This window comes from Lutjanus erythropterus, chromosome 5, assembly GCF_056507025.1.
Source record: "Lutjanus erythropterus isolate fLutEry1 chromosome 5, fLutEry1.hap2, whole genome shotgun sequence".
Taxonomy (NCBI): domain Eukaryota; kingdom Metazoa; phylum Chordata; class Actinopteri; order Lutjaniformes; family Lutjanidae; genus Lutjanus; species Lutjanus erythropterus.
This window is the reverse complement of record NC_139321.1, coordinates 38,803,052-38,820,677: the sequence shown is the minus strand read 5'-3', so window position 1 is coordinate 38,820,677 and position 17,626 is coordinate 38,803,052. Positions and strand designations below refer to the sequence as shown.

The 17,626-nt window shown below is 40.2% G+C and overlaps 1 protein-coding gene across 1 annotated transcript in view; it reads left to right on the top strand.

The window, feature by feature from the left end:
- Nucleotides 1-17,626, top strand: part of afg2a (AAA ATPase AFG2A) — a 215,237-nt gene that overhangs the window by 46,992 nt on the left and 150,619 nt on the right. The window contains exon 11 of the mRNA XM_084719790.1: nt 3,772-3,926. Coding sequence (XP_084575916.1) covers nt 3,772-3,926 — 155 coding nt within the window. The remainder of the gene's footprint in view (nt 1-3,771; nt 3,927-17,626) is intronic.

The following is a 17,626-nucleotide window of genomic DNA, read 5'->3' as shown; positions in this document are numbered from 1 at the left end:
TATCAAACTGGGCCCTGCCCATCACAATCAGACGTAATATGACATAATGTCAGTAGTGAATGAAAGACGTGAAAGCATGTAGTTTTAAAATGACCAGCAACAGCAAAATGCACCGCAGTGATATAGAGAAGGAATCATAGTAGCAATGCCAAGACAATGATAAACAAAATGTGGTGTTGGAGCATTATAACAGATTCAAGCATCATCGCTGTCAGAGCAGCTTCTCACATACATAAACAATCTGGTGACAGTGTACCTTTACATTGATAACATTCTTCATGTCTACATGTCGGCATTAGCAAATAAACAAAGATCATAAATGTGCTGGTTGGTTATTTATAAAATAAAATAATAAATAAGTTGTACTCACATCATAGGTGCACTCCCCTTAATACATCCATGGAACCAGCTTGTGTTTGCTCGTTTTTCTTAAACTTTCTGAAAGAAAACTATTTTTGGAAGCAGCCCCTGGATCAGAACATCATGTAGCACACAACGGGAGTTTGTCAGTGTCAAACATGTTTGAAATACTCTGTATGGTTTAGCTGTGGGTGGTGAGGAGGAGAATCTATAATGCTGACTGTTTTTGCATTGATATCAGTGCAAACCCTCAACATGAACTGACTGTAATGGCGGTGCACAAGGGGGATAGAAACGAACGATGGCATGACTTCAGTCTGCCTTCATGATGCGCTGGGATTTTATAACATAACTGTGTACACTTTTACTTCCTCTGACTGGAAAACTGACGACAAAGAAAGGCATTAAACCTTGAAGTAAAGAAAGAGATTTCTGTAGGCTGATACTGATTATTAGTCTGTATGAAAAATAAATTTTACACGTTGACTCACCTGGACCTGGACTAGGACTAGGGAGATGGAACGGTTAAGTCCAAGGCAACAGATGTGGACATTAGCATTCATACATACAGCTCCTCCATGCAATGTTCAGATAAGTGCAAAGTTGCAGTGCATGTGTGAAAGGGGCTATACTGACTCAAAAATCTGGGACATTATGAAAGGGATCAGGCATCTGCTCGCTCCAGTACGCTACAGAGACGCCAATGACCCCCAGCCAAAGTTGAGAAAAGCTCAACAAGCAAAAGTTCTTGAACTTTCCAGAGTTGAAAATTCCACCTTGTTCTATATAATAAACTGCTGCACAATATTTTGCAGCCACTGGGTCTCCTGGATCTGGGGTGCAAAAAAAACTTTTTTGTCTTCTGACCAAATGCCTACTGAATGTTCAAATGATTGCGGCCATTCAGTAGACTGGCATTGGTTCTTTTGGCTGGTGAGGGGAGGAAATCTACCAGCCACTTGCGTATTTTAGCGGCTTTTGTCTGGTGCTAATTTTGTGCCCCTCCTGGAACATATTTCATCTTTCTCCTGTACCTAAAACACCCCCCCTTACCAAATCGGCACTGTGGTTTTTATCCTGCATGGCTGATTTTGGTCTTGGTGCCCTTTCAGCCACAATTGCTATGGAGAAGAAACCAGTTAAGCAGATCAGAGCTGGAGCAAATGCTGTGTAATTTGTAGTACATGTAAATTAACCAGAATCCGAGAGGGGACTTATTTAAACGGCTGAATGTTTCTAGAAAAACATTTAGTTTTAGTGTGACATTAGCGGTGCAGGCAACAACTTCTGACACAGCTGCTCATCTTTTGTACAGATAACACTTTTGTGTCTATCAAAGCCTTGGAAGTGCTCCAACTACCAGTCATCTAACATTATCAGTGCAGAACATGAACAGGACATTCGCTTTTGGCACCCTTGATGCACTTCACAGGTTTATTCGCAAGGTGCAGGAAGAGCATGCGTGTTTAATAACCCTTCGTGTGAATAAATACAGTGTTTTTGTGACTTCTGCTTTAGTATTCTTCAGCTCAGTGTGCGTTGTATGCCTCTACTCACTCATCACCTCTGCATGTTGCAGCACTGTCTGTTCCCAGATCTTTCTCCTTCGGATCAATCCACTATGACCTCTTTTTTAGGGCAAAACAAAGGCTCATTCTTGATAAAGATGCATCAGTGTTTGTTTTGCTGTCTTCTTTTTGTTCACATGCTGAAGTCTCTGGAACTGCGGGTATTCAAACCTTAAGCGCTTCAATTACACTTCCCTTCCCTTCGGCCTACTCTCTTTTCTCCCAAATAATGCCGGCCCAATTATTTTCGCGGTCAAAAGGGGAATTAGTGTTCATTTTGAGATTTGCATTCGCTAGGCGTGTATCATCACAGCGTGTACAAGCCTGAATGTTTTGAGTAAAAAAGTTGGACTGGTTGCATGTGGGTTTGGAATGAAAACCCTCAAGCCACAACGACACTAGCATTGCTTCTTAAGGCAAACAAACACCACTTTCACATCCCCTTTTTGTGCCACAAATAACAGTCTTTTATTTTTGGAATGATTCACCTTTTCACTTGTATTATATAAACATGAATATCAATCAAAACAAGTCTGATGAGGGATTATTATCATGGTTTTCCAGAGTCAAGCCAAACCAATTTTTTTTTATTGTGATTCGATATTACTATTATTGCGATTTTTGTTTGCACTTCTACACTTCTAGTGTTGGTATGTCATGATTCATATTTCCAACAACACTGCACATCACACGTCAGTCAGTCTTTGAGTTTATTTCAGCAGCGTCATTTCTATACTGAACATAAAAGTAGTAAATAAAATGCTTTTTGAAAGTAAACTTGAGCTATTTTTGAACATCATGCTGGTGTGATAAGAAAATAAATGAAATAAGATGTTCGGCCAAAATGAATAGAGTCCCTGAAAACTGCAAACTGCACAATATGAGCATTTTAACTCAAAGTCCTCACGTATGAAATTGAACTTGACAATATTGATGCTAATTTCTGTTAGCATGTCAATGAGAATTATGTGTTAGCATCGAGCTAATGGACCAAGCACTAGTTATTTATATCTATAAAAATCAATTTAGGAATCATTAAAAAAAAAGAAAAGAATCGTGATACTGAAGAAAATTGATTTTCCCAGAATACCATGCCCCTAATTTTGGTGGCAAAAGCACTTTTTTGTTGGCCAAAATATAAACTTATGTAAAAACAATACAGAAAAGGCAATTTAAGGCAACTTTTCCACATAAGAACGAGCTCAACGTCTCGGCTGGTTGAGGAGCGGCACACGCTGCGGTACTTTACATCCCTAGATGTGTGAGATCCTAGTCAATTAAATTCCTGCTTCCATTCACTTCTAAATTTCCATTGCTGCTTCATTTTTTGAGGTCCACTTTTTCATGTGGTTTTGGTTCTTCTGTAAGGATCGTACCTGGAGCTTGAGCAGGCTTAATAACCCTATACTTCAGTAGCCCTGACATATCAGTTGTTAGCCAGCGACGAATACGGTTCAGTGTTTTCATCAAATGTTCAACTGAAAAGCGTGGAGGAATTGGGATTTTTTGCAGTATCAGGATAAGACTTGGTGGCCTCATCACAATTTAATATCAATGCCTCTGCATGACTTACATGAGAGGATCAGCTATGTCTGTTTCTTGATGCCTGCCATTCTCCTTGAAGTCAGATGAAACAAGGCTTTTTTTTTCCATTTGCCTGTGAAAATGAAGCAGGAGGAGCTTTTTCTTTAGACAATTTTAATTTTGAAGTTATATTTTGTGGTTATAGCAGTGTGAACACTACCACTTATCCACAGGGGTTTCTAAAATCAGAATATAAGCGTTTCTTGTAGTTGCTTTACTGCTGAACCTTGTTTAAAATGTGTGAACCCTCTTTCTGCAGGTTTGCATGCACTGAGGCGAGCACTTGGAGGTTCCCACCAACCATTAGACCAGCAGCTGAAGGGGACAGTGACGGTCACTCTGCAGGACCTCCAGTGGGCCATGTCTGTTGTGAAGCCAAGCGCCATGAGGGAGGTCGCCATCGATGTCCCCAAGGTAGAGTAACCTCTGTAAAACACTGCTCTTTCTCTCTTTATCTCGCGCATTTGCTCATGAACGCACTATTTTTTTCTGTTTTTACACTACTGAAAACTCAGCAATATTGCTGTGTGCAACAAGTTTTTGTTGAAGCAGTCAGTGGTGCTGCAAACTCTACCACACTAGTTGCCATCAGAAAGTACCACCACTGGAGCAGGGACTTTTTTGCACCAGGAACAATGGCAGTAGATTTAAATTTAGTCCCTGGTTCCAATGGTTGCACAGGAAATCAGGGACACAGCAAAGGTTCCTGGTCCCATGTGGAGACAGACTGTGAGTGTGAATGAAAGGCTGTCTGCAGTTATTATTGTCAAAGAATGAAAAAAAGGACATAGAATTAGAAAACGGATGCTTTCCAGGCGTAGAAAAATGACAAAGCTCCTATGTTTCTTTGCCAAAATGTGTCCATGTTTTGCTCAGTAAGCCAAGAGGAGTTTAAGAAGTGCAGCTGGTCAAATTAAGTCATCAGCACCTTTCTAGAGCAAAGTGCATCAAAATAAAAGAAAAAAAGCAACAGATATGAAATACAGACACAGGAAGACTAAACAGATTTCAAAAGCAACCGTAAACAGGTGGGTCTTGGAATCCAAAGGGAGTGAATTCCAAGCTTTAGGACCCACGACCACAGTTTTAGTCTGAACCTTTCAGACTGGAATGAGCTCCAGTGAATCCAGTGAGACTTCAGAGATGTACTGGTGATAGAACAGAAGACTACTCGGACTGCAACTAATGATTAATCTTTGATTATTTTCTTGATTAATCGATTAGTTGCTTGACCTATAAATTGTCCGAAAATGTTGAAAAATGTTGATCATTGATTCCCAAAGCCCAAAATGACGTCCTCAAATGTTATGTTTTGACTACAACCCAATGATAGTTAGGGTTGTAGTTTATTGTCATAAAGAAGTAAAGTCACCAGAAAATATTCACATTTAAGAAGCTGGAATCAGATAATTTTGACAGTTTTTCTTAAAAAAATACTTAAACCTCTCAATTATCAAATTAGCTGCTGAATAATTTAGTAATCAGATTAATAATTGATTAACCGATTAATTGCTGCAGCTCTCAAGGCTACAGTAGCTGAAGCTGGGCTCTAACTACTGAAGTTTTAAGTCCTAACAGATTTTGAAAGTTGCATCACACAAGGTAGAAACTTCACAGATGTTCTTCTGTCTAGTCTTAAACATGCACACACTACAAGACTTGAAAATACTGGTGTAGTTTGTTGGCTAATGTTTGTCTCAAAGTCTAGGATGTTTACCGTTGCTTGGCAACACCATCAGCTCTCATTCACTTCCGTCTCCCTGTAGACTCGTCTCTCTCAATAGATATTGGGGTTAGATTGGATTTGAATTCCTAAATATCAAAAATGTTTTGAATTATTGGGGAGGCCCAGATGAGTCTGTGAGCAGGTCAGGTGGTTTAATACTGGAGTGCAACTGGGATAAATTGGCCCAGAACTCCTGTAGTCTGAGACCAACCTAACAAATGTCAGAATTTGATAGGTAGACAGTGTAAATGAGGTTTGTGTGTAAGACATTTTACAGGATCTGGTCAAACGCTTTGTGGCAGCATTCAGGACCACTTGTAAGCAATACAGGGAGATCTTGTTAAAGGGACACTTCACCCAAAGATCAAAAATAGACATTTTTCCCCTGGTCTGTAGTGCTATTTATCCATTGAGAGTTTTGGTGTGAGTTGCAGAGTTTTGGAGATATTGGCCGTAGAGATGTCTGTTCTCTCTCCAGTATTATGGGACTAAATGACACTCTGCTTGTTGTGAGCGCTTTTATATAGGAACTACTTTCTGTCTGCAGTAAAATCTATGGTAACTACTTTAGAATCCAACAGAACTACTTTCTCTCTACTTTCTACCTTCTCTGCTGTCTGCTCCTTTAATGTCTTAACACTAGTCTTTGAGTAATTTGCATAAAAAGTGTACACAGTTCATGTCACACTCTTCTCACAAACGCAGTTCTTTAGAAACTAAGTCAAAACATGATTGCGACCGCTACCTTTTGAGAAGATGAACTGTTGATAACTCTAACGCTGCATTGCCCTCACACCTGACTTTTTCACCATATCACGTGTATTAACATTAAGAAAATCTATTATCTATCTATCAAGTATTTCCCCCACCTCTACAGTTGATCACATTTATGGCACACACCGACTGGACATCTGAAGTTTCCCTTTAAGGCAAATCAATAGGCAGCTGGTGATTGTCTCTATCATGAGAGCATGAGATGCAACGTTTAGAAATGTTCCTCAGCTGGAAAGAAAACTAAAGAAGCCATCTAAGAGAGAAAAGCAAAAAACATTTGGTCATGCCAGAAAATAATAATCATTAAGAGACACATGAATGCAGATACCCCTCCCTTCATGCCTGCCTAGTTTATGGAATCATCCTTGATGGCAAGATCTGTATTGGCTCCTTTGCTTGTAATCAGCATTAGTTGTGTCTCAGTGGCATTCAGCCTTGCAATGGCCCTGTGAGGAAGCAGACTGGTTTATATCACACAGTCTTTGCTTCATTTAAAGCACAACAAAAATTATAACCCAAACAGCCACTAGAAAAAGAAAACTAACAGCTCATCAACAGCAGCCGTGCCTCCTCTTTTCCCTTTAATGCACATTCAGAAAATCCCCTAACTACTCTTTGGACCACTGACCACCAAATCACCAGCACTTAAAAGATGGGGTCAGGCTGAGGAAGAGTGGAAATGACCCCTTGGCTATTTTACCCTCCACTGCAATGAAGATGAATCACTTCGCTCTCAGCGGATGGAGGGAGAGACAGAGCGAGGGAGGGGAAGGAGGGATGAGAGGACAGTGGTGAGACTCCAGGATGTTTTGGAGTTTGCATGTGCAAGACATAACGGACAGGAAGAGGGCTAACATCATCCTCCACCGGTAATTGAAAGCAGATCGGGTCGCTGACGGTTCCTGCCAGCAGCCAAAAAAAAGAGAAAGAGAAGAGGAGAAGACGAAGAAGAAGAGGAAGAAACGTCCTTCCTATCCCTCCACCCCCGCCTCTCCTCTTCTCTCTGCAACACTCTGCACTGAGCTCACCCAGAGACGTTCAGTCCTTGCGGCCGGTTCCTGGAAACAAGAGAGAGGAGTGAGTTTGGGTTTGGAATTTTTTTTTCTCTATCCCCCTAGTGCAGCTCAGCTGAAAGGCCAGCCACAGAGCCCCGGACTTGATTATATCCACATGAGTGCAAACATTTGTTTCTAATCCATTTTATATAAGAAACTTCCAGTGGTGCCGGATGAATACACGCCTCGAGTTCCTCGGAAACCTTCTCAGATCACGTATCTAGAGACTTGAGTTTTACAAATTATGCCTCTCGATTTATGTTGTATTTATATGTAAATAAATTGAAAGTTCTGTCTTAATCCTCTGTTTGTTTTGTGACAAGACATTCTTCCTCTTTTTGACATCTTTCTTGTTTATCCAGCATCGCTTTTTAAAAAAAAATAATCATCTTCCACCATGCAGTTTGGCTTTAATACTTTAATTTGGCAGCTCTATAACAAGCACACGTATTCCTACTTTTAAACTCCCTTGTCTCTGTTGAGTTTTTTTTTTTTTTTTGGTCTGAGAAGTCCCCCGCACCCTCCTCTCAACCCCATCAAAGGGCCAGAGCCTGAGAGGCCCCTTGTAAAGTTCAGAAAACAACAGTAAAAGATAATAACTGGGTCTCGTACAAAAAGGAAGGGAGGGATAAAGGGGGAAACACGCAGCACAGCGAGGTGTGAGTCAAAACATTGCCTTCTAATTCCACAGACGCTTCCTTCGTGACAGAAAGTGCCTTGCAATTAATGTTACTTTATATTGTTGTTTCTTACAATGACTCCATTAAGTCTACAGAGACCCGACCAAAAAAATGCAACAGAAAGAGGGAAGATGAGAGTTTACAGTGTTGTGCTGCACATCTGCTTCCTTGGTGGAAAGAGGCAAGTGATTGATTTGTGTTCAGATGATTGGCAGGTCTGAGGTTGTTGTTGGCAAACTCAGAGGCTGGAGGCCCAGAAACCCCTAAATCAGGTTCAGATAGCAGCTTTGGATTGTTGGTCATTCTGAGGATGTTATAATCTGTTCTGTTCTATAAATTGTTTGCTCACAAATTAGGGTTGCACCAATCAGGTACCAGTCCAAGTCTCATCTCGTTGTTCAAAAGGGAATAAATAATTTCCACCTTAGGGTTGGGCAATATGTTTAAATTTTCCAACCGACCATCGTCAGCCCATCCATTGGCGATTGGTGAGATCTTCACCTCCTCCCGTCCTCTCAAGTCTCAGCTGGGAAATTCACTGTTACATACGCTGCATATGTTCACTACTTCCAATAAACAAAATAAACTCACAGTGTCAAGAAATTAAATATTTTCACACCATTTCCTTTTTAAACAGAGAAATAAACCCATTCACCTTCTGAATTCAAGTTTCTCTCTTTTACCGAACAAAGACGAGCTTAATTGGCTCGTTAACTCCTCATAAAACACACCTCATTCAAACTTGATAGAAAAACTCACCTAAACCGTCTTTGTTAGTCTGTCCGCTCCTCCAACAATCACCAGCTCTGGTTTGGTCGAATTAAATCCTTAATTCACCACATGAAAACAGTGCAAAGTATCTAACTCTGCAGGCCGTTTACCTCTCGCTCCTCACCCAGCTCAGAGCACTCATGGTCCGGCTGTGTTCTGCACCAGCAGATGAGCAGCGGCGGTCACTCTGCAGAACATACGTTAGCAAAATAAAATGACAAATATTGCCTCAAAACTCAAAAAAACCCCCACAAAAAATCCAGCGATGGATTCAGCCCATCGTCGATGGGCGATATGTATTCATCCAATTGCCCAACTGTTTTCCTCCTTGACAAAAACAGATACTTGCTGACTCATCAACACAATTGCTGATGTGTACTTACTAATTAACTCACTAAATTACGAACTCGCCCCTCAACTGCTTCGCGCCTGAACTCGCCATGACTTCATCATCCCAGAGCCCGAGTGCGGTCAGCTGGTGTAACATTAAATCACCTCAGGTGCTGTATTCCCTGTCAAACTAGCCTCCATTGGTCTCAGAGGCTGTGTCCCATTGGAACGCTAACTTGCTAATGGCAGCTACAGCACAGTTAGCAGCAGTGCGCCAGAAGAAAACGTCCATGTTGCAACAACCCCCTGGGCTTAACGACAGGGCGCAGCTTCCAAATGGAATTTGAATCTTTTTTTCTGCAAATAACAAATAAATGAAAACGTGGTCAACTAACTGGTTGATTCCAAGAGGTATGGCATGTGTGCGCCATGGTTTTGATCCATTTTCATCAGCAGTAAAGCGTTTTGCCCACCTATTATGTTTATTTGTTCAGATTTTGTTGATTAGGTCCTCCTTCCTTGCTCTTTGTACTTCCACCATGGATAAATACACTATGTAGTTAAGTAGTTTCTTTTCTGTCTGTCTTTATGATCGCAAGTTTGCATGGGGTCTTTTATTTTGAAAATTGACCGCATTTTCTCTACTTTTTCTGTGTCTAACTTCCTAACCACTCTATCTGCTCTGTGCTAATTAACCCAACATCCGTCAGAAATGGACTCAGAGCATATTTGAAGTGGAGCGCAGTGGAGAGTCGCTTTTGGGGATCACCAAAGCGATGCTTGTGGAATCACAAGCATTGTGTAGAATGGCCACAATTAGATCTGACTGCTGTGGTGTGGTTTTAATGCAACGCAACCATGTCTGGTGGAATTTAGCCATAAGGCTCTAGGCTCGGACTAATTAATAAGTCAACCATCCTCTTTTTGCTCAACTGGGTGCTTCTGCATCAGTGGTTTCTCTTACAGTCATCTTGCACTTCTTACATATTACTGTGGTTAACTGTATATCTGATATTTTGCAACCGAACCAGTTCAACAATAGTGAAGTTGCTCCCCTTTTTGTAAACTATCTTCTCCACTGTGGGCACTGGTAGCAGTGTTACTTTCAGTTTCAGCCATGTTTGTGGATGCTGTGTATAGCAGTGTGATTGTGTCATTGTGTCGACACATCAACAATGTTTGTTTGTTTTTTATCATAGAAAAAATTATAGTGATATTAGGGGTGTTCCTGGCGACTAATTTCTCTGTTGACTAAACACAAATTTTAATTTAGACTAGTCTAACAGTAAGAAAACACTCTGAAAGCAGTTAAAATTTAGCACAATTTATTAATTGATAATGTTAAATACTGTCTGGAAAAGTACTGTGTGTATAAAGAGCCATTTGGAACTGTTAATCACAGTCTGCAACTGCCAAACCGTATTTTAAATGCCGCTGAAATGTGTGGCACTTTGTGTCGTGCACTATGAACACTGCATATTAACCTACATAACATGACAACAACTCACTAAATGCTTCACCTTTTCAGAATGAAAATGATCGCAGAGTGTGGGGCTAAATGACATTGTTTACCCGGAGCTGCCAGCCTGCTACACAGTGTGGCTAAAGCCAACAGCAGCAAAACACTGCCAAACAGCGCTGATTTTACGAGCTGTCATCTGTCCGACTTTGCTGATAAAAATATCCGGAGTTGGGTGGGCCACTGGGGCATAAGCACTGGGTGACTAGTGGTGGGCGGCTGCATAACATCTTAAACACAACAGTTAATTGGCTTTGTACATGACTAGAACATTAATGAATTGTTTAAATGACTAGCATTTCTGCTGGCAAAGTTTAATTGTGTAATCGATGAATTGATTTATTGTGGATGTTGTTATACTCCATAGAAGAAGAGTAGGTGGTAAGTAAGGTGGATGGAGAAGGTGAAAAGGGCTCAAAAGGTAGAACTTCATCAAAAACGTATATTTTGTGGAATAACTTCCAGACCAGTGTGTCTCAGCTCACATTTTTCTGAGAATAAAGTTGCTCTACAGCTCTGCAGACTACAAGTGTTGCTGTAGCTTTTACCTCTTGAGCCAGACTAAACTACATCAAACTTGTGATTCTCTGATTGGTTGTAGCTTTATTGAAATGCATCTAGAGGCATTTTGATCTACACTTGTTGATAATGGCCGTTTGAAACTGAGATTTGATCTGATCTGATGATTTTTTGTTGGCACATTTGAGACAACTCATCCTCAACCTGTACATATTAAGTCTGAGAAGAAAAATAAGGATTCTTCTTTTCAGGTAATTATACACTAATGAAAATGTCCACTTCTGCCATATTCTGCCAACAAACCCCCATAAATCTTTAAGTCTTTAGCCTCTTGTCTATCTCTCTCCATTAAATACATTTTTACTGTAGGTACAGCCACAAAACTTTCTTCATTTGTCTTTTAACTCGTCTGCTTCCTGCTCACCTGTTTCCTTCATTTCTCTCTCTATAAGCCTGTTTCACTGTTGCTTTTATCTCGTGGCTCTTTTTATTTCATTTCATTCCTCTCTGGGCCTTCAAATGAGCAGTCTGGTTTGCTCGCCTGCTTCCGGCCTATCTCCTCATCTCTTCAACACTCCTCTCTCTCTCTTTCTCTCCCTTCCTCTCCTCTCCTCTCCTCCCTCCCCTACCCTCCATCCGTCCTTTCCCCTCTCTCGCTCGGCGCTGTCCATAAATTGTTCGGTATTTACAGTATGTGGCCAGACGCCAGGTTTCCATTAGGTGCTTCGTTCCCCGGAGACGGCGCCGGTGGCCTGGGATGTGTTACCTCTGGATGGCGAGCAGGAGGAGGGTGAGGGGTGGGAGGGGGTGAGCATGAGAGGGAGGGAGAGAAAGGAAGAAGTGAAAAGGAGGGGAAGGAAGAGTGGTGAGCAGCAGGATTTAAGAGAGAGAGCAAGAGATGGTGTGATAGTGAGGGTCAAGTGAGAGAAGAGAGAAAGAGTGCAGTAGAGATAAGACATAAGAAACAGAAAGATGGCTGAAAGAGAGGAGAGGAAGGTAGATAAAAACTTCATTTACATGCACTTCCTGTAAGTAACCTGGGGACTGATCATCTGATTAGGGCTGCAACCAAGGATTATTTTGACTATTGATTAATCTGTTGGCTGTTTTTTAGATTAATGTTTTTTTAGTCCAGAGGTGCCCAAACAACTTAATGATTGACCACAAGCCAAGAGCTATTGGCACTAAATGACACCAGGATCCTACATTCCTTTAATTGACTGAACTTTGACTTTGTGACTTTTTTTTTGGCCTACATGTCCCAGCCCTGATTTAAACTAAGTAGGTGATTATTTTCTCAGTTAATAGATTAATTGTTTGGTCTATCAAGTATCAGAAAATTCTGAAGAATTCCCATCATACTACTGAAGAAAAACTGCAGTGTTCACATTTTAGAAGCTTGAACTCAAAAGTGGACTTTAATTAAATTTAAGCAATTTAATCAATTGCTATTATGTTTTCTGACTAGGGTTACCACGGTTTGCATCGTACGCTAACACTCATGCTGTATGGTACTACACAACTTAATTTATTATCTTTTTTGTTTGTCTGTTTTGTTTTGTTTTGCAAGGAAATATCGTGGGGCCAAGCTAAACCTTATGGCGAGCCAACTTCACCCCTCGGACCCCACTTTGGGCAGCCCCGGTTTAGTCTTTAAAATATCAGAAAGTTATGAACAAAACCCATCAACCAACAACATTTCCACAGGCCAAGATGATGTTATGAAATAGCTTTTTACAGTCAAAAACTAATAGATATTCAGTTTACAATCATGTAGAATAGAGAAAGCTAGCAAATACTCAGATTTGAAGAGTTGGAACCAAAAACATGTTTGATATTTTTGCTTTAATCGATGGTCTAAATACTATAGAATTAATTCTCTGTTGATTGACTAGTTAATTAATAAATCATTTCAGCACTAAAGCTGTTTTTTCTTAAATGTTGTGTATACAAGACAAGAATAGAAGCAAGTACTGGCCCCACAGGCCACCAAGCCTCTACATTTGGTAACCAAAGAACATTTTTGGTGGTCTAAATGTAAATTTATGTAAAACAAAATAATTTTATATAATTGTTTTTATAGAATGTTGAGCTAAAAGGTACAAAAGGACCAGGATGTTTGTGGAACCGTAACACTGAGGGGATAAAACTTGGTAGCCACTACATGGAGCCATGGGACAATGGTTAATGTCAAACCCTATAAGATGCCCAGTTTCAGTGATCAAGCTAGAAATAAGAGGAACCTGATTTCCTCAGCTAGACTTCTCTGAGAGAACAGTGATTTTGTGGTTTGTCGGTGGGTAGGTGGGATGAGAGGAAAGACGATAACACACAGCAGTGCATCCTTGTACTAAAATGATTTTATTCAAAGTTCAGCTACAGTTGAAGTTACCAGAAAATATCTGTAAATCTAAATGAATTGGTTTCCACCACTGAGCTGTCCTCTCTACACACAGGGCTGATCCAGAGATAACAACAATTATAATGAACTGCTTGTAGTCCCATGAGTCAAACTTTATAACTGTTACATCCTACAATTCCCATAAAGCTACTCAGTTGCATCTTTTCTTAAACTTTCACTGTCTGTTAAATGCCCTCATCTTTCAAATCCCACACCCCCAGGCTTTCTCAAGCCCAACCTGGGACAACTCAGATGACATCATCAGAGGTATTTCTTACAGGACCACCGAGGATATTTTGCATCTGATGTTAGATGTTTAGTAATATTCTCTATGACTAGGGTAACCAGACGTCCTGAAAAATTCAGGACGGTCCTGTATTCCAAATCCTGTTCTGTTTTTCCCAAAATCATCCCTTACAGTAATAAAGAATGGACAACTAATGAATTTGCGAAAATACTGTGATCAGATCACTTCTATAGACTATAATTCTTGCTTTAAAAATGTAAAGTTTTATAAAATATTATTGATAGTGTTATTGATGTGATTTCACTTGTCTGTTGCACTGATGAGGCCATCATTCAACTGGTTTAAAGCAGATGACGGAGAGTGCAGGAGGAATTTATAATGAAAATATCTTAAAAAAATCTGTTTGTCAGCTCATACAGATGATGAATCTCAGCTGCTGTAAAGACATTTAAAATGACTGTCACCCACCTGTCACCTGTGCCAGAACACTGTGCTTCACGTCATCCTCAGAATCTGTTTCTGATCGTCATAAAATTAATGCAGTTCTAACAAATGATGTTACTCTAAATTTTTCTATTTAATATCTCTGTCATGACACATGAAATGCCACGCCGGGCAACTAAATCTGGCAACCTACTTGCCTGACCGGGCAAGTGATAAACAAGAATTAAACTATTTTGATAATCTATTAATTGTTAAGGTAATTTTTCATGCAAAAAAGTCTCAAATATTTCGTGCTTTTCTTCATTTATTATCATATCAAATTTAATATCTTTGGGTTTTAGACTGACAAAACAAGACAACTGACAACATTTAAAGACATCACCTTGGTCTTTGAAAAAGTAGGATGGACATTTTTCACTATTTCCTGACAATTTATAGACCTTGCAGTTCTAGATTAAATACAACAGTAATCTTTAGTCTGTGTTGTTATTTGATAACCACTGGTAAGTGAAACAATTTGGAGCAAGTAAAAACTGACTTTGACCAAGTAGATTAACTTGCCTGACTGGGCAAGTGAAACAAAAACTTAACTTTGAACTTTGAACTCCCTGTCCCGAACTTCACCCATTCTCATATGGACACCCTATCCATGATAGTCTGACACCCTGGATGCACTCTGCGGGTATAAGTCTTGCCACAATATTGCAGCATCCATTATGTGTTTTCAAAGTCCCCGGGAAACAAGAACAACCTTTGAGCTGCAACCTTCACGCTGAAAATGCCAAATGAGTACCTGGGATGCTAATGGTACGAACATAAACAAGCTAACAGCTGTTAGCTTTTCTTTTGTGGTGATGTAGTCATTTTAATGCCAGAGCTCCCCTCCTGATGTGCAGATGTTCCACCAAAACAAGTTCTTGGTCAACACTGTTTTGCAGCAGCACCGTCACTGGATCCTGGGCTTATCGCCACCCAAGACGTTTGTGATTGGTTTAAAGAAATGCAAAGAAGGGAGGGTGTTTTTCCTTTATAGCAGAATGCGTTTGTGTGGAGCCAGACCTCTTTCTAGTGCTGAGTGCTGTAGAGAGAGCTCTGGCTGTGTGAGACTCTATCTATGATGATTAAACATCTCAATGTGTAAAATTAGCGAATGCCCCTTTAAAATAAGTCATTGTTTAAAGTAAAGGTCTGGGAGAGGAGACAAATCTGATCACTGATCACTGCATGACTTCCTGCATAACCAGATGCCTCCCTGTAACCTGGTTTCTTCTGTCTACGTAAATGTGATCAGACAGAGTCACGTGTGGGGAGAAAGTAAAGGAAAAAAAAAAAACAGAAAGCAAGGGTATGAATGTAGATCAAAAAAGAGATTGAGGAGGAAGAAAGATGGAGGAGATAAGAAGAAGGGGAGGGAATAATGGATGGTTAATGAAGAAAGAGACAGGAAGGATGAGAGAGAGGTCTAAGAGGGTTTTGGATCTCTTCTTATCTATTTTATCTCCTCCGGTTGTTCACTGCCGGACTCTCTCCCTCCCTCCCTCCCTCCTTCCTCCCTCCTTCCCTCCCTCCTTCCTCCCTCCTTCCATCTGTCAGACAGACAGCTGTTGGCTGACTCCCTCTGTTGTTGTTCACTCCGTCCGCAGTCTCCCCGGTTCAACCCGAGCCCTCCGTTCCTCCACCACCTCCTTCCAAATATGCTTTTATATTTCACTTCCCGCCTCTCTCTCTCTCTCTCCCCCTCTGACCCTTCGTCATCATCCTGGAAGAACTTGCCGTTCTCTGCAATTTACTGGGCGGTCAGAAAGTTAAAAAGGTCTTCTGCGTGGGTTACATGAGAACATCACTGACATCAGCGTGCAATCAGAGTTTGTTTGGTCTGTTGCATTTATTGTTGGCGATGTGTTTGTGTTTGAGCTGCCGCAAATCTGAACTGTATGATACTTCAGAAGAGATAATTAGAGCAGTATATAACACCAGTGTTGATCATTTATTAGTACTTGGCCTCTCATTGTTGTCCTCCTCCACTTGAATACATGCAGCATGATGCATTTTGTTTAATTGCATTTTATTGTATGATTGGGAGTGTTGTGAGGATTGAGAGTATTGAGTATTGTGATTAGATTACCGATTTTAAAATTTATGCCTTGTTCTTTTTCTTCTTAACCGTAACCCTAATTTGAACCCTTCTTCAGCCACTCTACTGCTACTTCTTCTTCTACATCTTTCACCACCACATCTTGCTGGCAGCAGCCCTGGCTGACCATCCCCATCTTGTCAATGTGATTTCGCAGAGACACTTTGAGGGAATTTCTTCAAATTTGGCACAAATGTCCGCTTTGGCTGAAGGATGAACTGATTAGATTTTGGAGGTCAAAGGTCACTGTGACCTCACACAAAACTTTTTTTGCCTTAACTCAGGAATTCGTACGCTAACTAGAAGAGTTTAGACCTCGCCCAGGCAACAGATGGTGAAGAACCTACTGCAGTGCCACCACAACTGCCAGATCCAGTTCCTCCAACATTATCACCTCCTCCATTGTACATTCATTGTTCTGAGATGAAACAAGAATTCAGACTGAAGCAGCTGTTGATCACTTGCGGCCCCTAGTGGTCGGTTAAGAAGAGTGAGATGTTGGCTGTCAATCCTCATATAAAACAGAGCAGTCAAAATATAGAATTACTGTCTCACAGTAGTTTGTCTCCACCAACCAGTCAAGTTACAGTTTACATCCATGTCTGTCCACACTCAAGTAATGTCTGTAGTGAAGACTGAAGGAATTTTATGTGAAACGTATCACTGTTTTGTAAATATACAATTCCAGTGAATGATTTCCAGTGAGAAACATGTTGTCTTCACTGATAGAGAGCTGAACATTATGTCACAGTGAGGTTGACCTTTGACCTTTTGGATGTAAAATGCCATCAGCCAATTAGATATTTGTGTTACATGATCCCCTTCCCACCCTTTGCCAGGTAGGAATAATAAAACATTATAAATCACTTTGAGAGACAATAAATACATGTTGTTTTCTTTTATTAGAGCTAAAACAGTGTATTCAACTGTGTTCAGCAACTTCAGCCAAACTTACCAGTATTAAATTAGCCTTGAAAACTGATTTTGGTTAAATCTTACAATACTAAAAATGATTAGTTGATTAATCACTTAGTCAATTGAAAGAAAATTAGTTAGCAACTATTTTAATTGATTAATTTCAGGCAGTTTTCAAGCAAACTTGGTCACATCAGACATTAGCTGGTTCCAGCTTCATAAATGTAAGGATTTTCTGCTTTTATGATAATAAATGAAGAGTCTTTGGGTTTTGGACTGCTGGTTGGACAAAAGAAGCAATTTGAAGACGTCACTTTGGGCTCTGGGAAATTGTGATGATCATTTTTTCTCAATTGGACCATTTTATAGACCAGTTTTGAAAATAATCAGCAGATAACCCAATAATAAAATGAATTGTTAGTTGCAGCCCTGTACAATACTAGATGCCAGATGAAATGCAAACTTTATTTACATAAAATCCTAATCCTAAAATTCTGTGTGGGTACTGACTTGTCTTCCCACAGCACTGCAGTGTAAATACAAGTAAACATTTCTGTAAGCTTATCAAAAAACTAAATTCTTAATTCCCTGATTTTACC